We start from the raw sequence: 5,060 nt of genomic DNA, 5'->3' as shown, positions 1-5,060 counted from the left end.
TCCCCTCACAGCCCTGTTCCCACACACAGCCCTGTCCCCACACACAGCCCTGTCCCCACACACAGCCCTGTCCCCACACAGCCCTGTCCCCACACACAGCCCTGTCCCCACACAGCCCTGTCCCCACAGCAGGCGGACAAAAGCCCCTTTCTGCTCTCCAGCCCCAGCCCCGGGCGGGAGGGAGCAGCAGGGCTGGGCAGGGAGAGGGGCTTTGAGTCTCACCCAGCCCCGCTAACAAAGGTCCCTTTCTGAAGGGCCAGTGACTGGTTTCCATGAGAAGTCGGGGCTGCCCTGGCAGTGGGGCTGCCTGGTGTGACCTCCCTCTGCCCGTCGGGCTGTGGGAGCTCCTGGATGGTGTTCCAGCTCCCTGGGGCTGCCTGGCCCTGGCACAGGGATCCATGGGCACCAGGAACAGCCCATGCTGGTCTCAGCTCCTGCAGCTTTGGGGAGTGTTTTTCTCCCAGGGACCCCAAAGGGCTTGATGCATCCCAGTTTATTTTCAAGCACAGGCCAGTGCTGCTCTCCTGCAAGCTTTCAAGGGGAAACCGAGGCAGGCTGCTGGGGTTGTTTGCCCAAGGCCACAGAGTTAATCCATGGCAGGCACCAAGCCCAGGGCTCCACTGGGTTCCAGTGCAGTGGGGATCCCACAATGCCCCATCTCTGCACTGGGACAGGACCAGTGGGAGGGGACAAGGAACATGGGCAGAAGATTGGACAAGGGGTAGTGACTTTAAACTGGAAGAGGGGAGATTTAGGTTGGACATTAGGAAGAAATTCTTTAGTGTGAGAGTGGTGAGAGCCGGGGCCAGGCTGCCCAGGGAAGCTGTGGCTGCCCCATCCCTGGCAGTGTTGAAGGGCAGGTTGGATGGGGCTTGGAGCAGCCTGGGCTGGTGGGAGGTGTCCCTGCCCATGGCAGACAGACTAAACCTAAACCCTTCTGGGATTCTCTGAGATGAAGACCTGGACAGCCAGGCCACAGGCAGCAGCCCCGAGGGGAGATCTCCTGCCCGTGCCTCATGTACCTTTGAAGAAGTAGAACTTGTGGCTGAGCTGGGACCAGGCGCAGGCGTCGATGCCGGCGGGGAGGCCGGGCCAGCGCGGCTGCAGGGGCCGCGGGTCGCTGGCGTTGCCGCTCGCCAGCACCTGCCAGTAGTGCCCGCCCTTGAAGATGTAGAGGTTGTGATCTGCGTCTGCAGAGCAGAGGGGGGCCTGGGTGAGCAGTGAGAAACCTCATCCCACCCCCCAGCCACCACTCCCCTGCTCCCCTCTCCTCCCTGCGCAGAGCCTCCGGGATGCTTGAGGTTTGGGCGCTCCCTTCTGCCTTTCCAGCCACCCCCTCAGCTTCATTCCTGGCCCCCACTCCAGCCTGGAGAGGACAGAAACTGACCACAGCTCCCTCTCTAGGCTGGTCTTTCACGGTTGAGCTCCTGCAGCAAGTAAGCCTTGCCACAGCCCAAGTTCTAAGATGTTTCCTGCTCTCCCAACACACCAAGCCATCACCATGTCCTGAAGATGCTCCTCTCCATGGCAGCAGTGTCTCAATGATGCTACCACACCCAGGAGCAAAGATGGGGCTATGGACTAGCCAAACCTGCCTCTCCCACCACTGGAGCTTATCAGAGCAGAAGCTGGGTGCTGTGGCACTGGGGTGAGGGGTGGAGAGACCTGTTTCAGGAGGGCTTTGTGGGCCAACACTCACCTGCAGTTATGGCATCGAAGAATGAGTGGCAGTAGTAGGTGCTGAGGCTTCTTTGCTGCTGGTCCTCACTGTAAAGATCTGTGCTCCAGTCCTGGAAGTGAGTGAAGACCTTTCCTGGGAGCTGGATGGCAGAGCCTTTGGAGGGCTTCCCTGGGATGGGGCAAGCGGTGGTGAGTTATGGAGAAAGGGCAGGGAAAGGGCTTTCCCCAAAGCACTGCATGAGCACAGGGCTGTGGATCCCTCCCACGGTCCAAACATGCCTTGTTCCACTGTCTGCTTCCTGTCCCCTCTATACCATGGTGGCAAAGACCCCTTGGAACCCCCAGAAAACATGCACCAGCGTTCCCATGGCTGCAAACGAGCAGACAGCAAGTCCAGCCTTCCCTGACCTGGAGGACCTGGTACCCATCTGACATGTTCTACTGCATCTTCCTCCCCAAACACAAAGGGATGGGGCCCATCCCCACTGTGCCCCTGGCATGTAGTCTTTCCCCCCCTGCAGGCACCTGCTCCCATCCCTGCTCCTTGCCCTCCATCCCAGGGAACAGCTCTGGAGAAACGGAGGGATGCTTGGGGAAGCCAGGCTCACCGTACAAGTTCTGGACAGCCAAGATGTCATCCCAGCTGAGGACAAAATCCTTGCTGAGCTTCTTGTAGTAGGGAGACATGAGGGCGCTCTTGGCAGGGGAGTGCTCCAGCCCCAGGGTGTGCCCCACCTCGTGTGCCACCACCACGAAGAGGTTGCGCCCTTTGCCGCTGCGCAGGGACCAGCGCTCGGCGCTGTCAAAGTGAGCTTCTCCGCGCCGCGGGAAGAAGGCGTGAGCCAGGGCACCTCCTGGGGACACGAGAGCTGTCATGGGCTGTGGGGCAGGACAGGCCCTCAGCTGCCAGCCCAGGGGTGGCTGTGGGGGGGAGGTACATGCAGCTCTGGTTTGCTTAAACGTGCATCAATTGTAGCTCTTCAGGAGGTCTCCTGAGAAAGAAGAGCAGCTTCCCACAGCAGGTGCAATCCAAACCAGTTCTACCTTCTGCTGCTCAGCATGGGGGGTTTTTCTGCTCTGGGGTTTATGAGTTTGGTTTCTTGTCCCTGAGTGTGCCTGAGAGCCCCATGTGGAAAGGCTTATGTGGAAGGCACAATCTGGGGTTTGGAGGATGCCATCAGGTGGGGAGGGCTCCTCAAAGGCCATCAGCATGATCCCAGAATGAGCATCTCAGCTGCCTCACTGCCAGACCCCAGTTGCAGAGCTGGGAGTGAGGATGCCAAATCAGAAAGCAAACTGGTGCAAACTGGGATATGCCCTTGGGTGGCAGGCCTGCCAGGCAGAGCCTTGCTTCCAGCACCCACTGCCACCCCAGCCCTCCTCCCTGCCAGGGAAGAGCCCACACGGGAAAAGAAAAGCTTACGAGAAGTGACCAGCACCTGGTCCATCAAAGGCGTTGTTGAGCCCGTCGTTGTGGTCCCCGTGGAAGAAGGTGAGGCGGATGTCAGCGGGGCCGTCCCGCGCCTCCCAGAACACCAGGGAGGACACGTTGCTCCAGAGCTGGAAGGCGGCGCTCACGGCCAAGCGCACCTGGCGCGGCGGCAGGCAGGGCGGCCAGATCACCACCCGGTAGCTCAGGTGCCGCTTGTACCAGCGCCCGCCTGCAAGAGGGGCGAGCTCAGCACGCGGCGGGGACTTGGGCTTGTTCTCCCAGCAGGGCTGCCCGGCTGGAGGGAACATTCCCGGCGCCGCCAGAAGCCACGGCTCTTCCAAGCCCAGGCTGAAGTCAACTCAGCTGTCCCACCAGCAGCCTCAGCCCCCTGCACTGGCAGCGGGACCCATGAAATCCCTTGAAAGTGCCACCACCAGATCCCACCAAACCCTGAGAGAGGCCAAAACCTGCTGAAGGAGAGAAGCTGGGGCCAAGCCAGGGAGCAGGGGAGGGAGGGATGCCCTCCCAGCCCCACGGTGGCCACCAGGGCCAGGCTGACCAGCTGAGAGACAAACCAGGGTGGGACTTTGCCCACTTGCCAGGGTGTGAGTGTGCCCAGAGCCAGCTGGGGGACACAGCAGCTGCCAGCAGAGCTCCTGCTGGGACAGGGGTGATAACAAAGCACTTTGTTGGCTCAGCTGCATCAGCTTCCTGCTCCAAGCAGGATAAACAGCCAACTGAGCACAAAGCAGCCAGCCTTCCTGCCCGGTGCCACCAGCCCTGCGAGCATCCCCTGCCTCCCCTCCAGTCTGTGGGCACCCAAATTCTTTAGCAATTTCTTCTTTAGGAATAAATTCTTTGCTGTGAGGGTGATGAGACCCTGGCCCAGGTTGGGCAGGGAAGCTGTGGCTGCCCCATCCCTGGCAGTGCTGAAGGGCAGGTTGGATGGGGCTTGGAGCAGCCTGGGCTGCTGGGAGGTGTCCCTGCCCATGGCAGGGGGGGTGGAACTAGATGATCTTTAAGGTCTCTTCCAACCCAAACCACTCTGGGATTCCATGATTCTAAGACATGGAGTTGTTGCCATTAGCTGACTGCTCCCTGGCCTGCTGCCATGGGGTCTCCAGCACCAGAACACCACAGCAAAGCCCAGGATGGGGCCTGCAAGGATCATGCTGCACGCCAGGGTTTGGGAAGGAAAGGAGGAGGACAATGGGGCTGTCTCCTGGGGCCACCCATCACCAGCCCTGCCAGATGCAGACAGCCTGACACAGCACAGAGCCCTTCCTTAATCTCCCCTTCATTTTTCCCATGTCCTCAGCACAGCTGGCCCCAGCCCTCTTGCTCTCTAGGAATCCAGTTACTCACCCACAAGCCCAGGAGGCAGCTCATGAGAGACAAGAGGCCCAATCCTGGATACCCAGGAACAACAGAGTTTGCTCAGAGCAGAGTTAAACCCCTTGATGTGGGTGAAACAACCACCCATGGACAGGCAGCCCAACACCAGCAAGTTGTGTGGTTACTGCTGGGTGACCAACACACATCAGATGTCTCAAGGCTCAGCAGAGCCTGGAAGTAACTTCACCGTGTGCCAGCCCCTGCCCTCTGGACCTTGCCACCATGGCTGTGCCCAGGACCATGGTGACCTGATAGCTCCCCGGGAGATGTCCTGACTCCCACAAGAGCAGCAAACCATCCCACCCCCAGAGAGCCAGACTGGGAGTGGGGCTCACAGCCCTTCAACCGCTGCTGACATCGAGCCGCGCAGAACCGCTCAAAATAAAAGAGTTCAAAAATAAAGCTGTGCGAAGGCCAGGCGGGTCCTGGCAGGGACCTCTGGGCCACAGCAGCACCCAGGGGCCGGGGTGGCAGAGCGGGATCTCACCGTGCCGGGCGTGGCGGCGGCGGCGCGGGGCGGGAGGTGCCCGGGGTGCCCGGTCCCCGGTCCCGC

The 5,060-nt window shown here is 60.6% G+C and overlaps 1 protein-coding gene across 1 annotated transcript in view; it reads right to left on the bottom strand.

The window, feature by feature from the left end:
• The window catches only part of MMP28 (matrix metallopeptidase 28), a 17,927-nt gene that overhangs the window by 4,050 nt on the left and 8,817 nt on the right, over positions 1-5,060 (bottom strand). Inside the window, exons 3-7 of the mRNA XM_010003826.1 lie at positions 4,478-4,521; positions 3,120-3,341; positions 2,289-2,534; positions 1,700-1,849; positions 1,023-1,190 (exon numbers count right to left, since the gene is read on the bottom strand). Coding sequence (XP_010002128.1) covers positions 1,023-1,190; positions 1,700-1,849; positions 2,289-2,534; positions 3,120-3,341; positions 4,478-4,521 — 830 coding nt within the window. The remainder of the gene's footprint in view (positions 1-1,022; positions 1,191-1,699; positions 1,850-2,288; positions 2,535-3,119; positions 3,342-4,477; positions 4,522-5,060) is intronic.

This window comes from Chaetura pelagica, unplaced genomic scaffold (genome assembly GCF_000747805.2).
Source record: "Chaetura pelagica isolate M959 unplaced genomic scaffold, ChaPel_1.0 scaffold638, whole genome shotgun sequence".
Classification (NCBI taxonomy): Eukaryota; Metazoa; Chordata; class Aves; order Apodiformes; family Apodidae; genus Chaetura; species Chaetura pelagica.
Note: the sequence above shows the minus strand (reverse complement) of the source record. Positions and strands in the feature narration are given on the sequence as shown.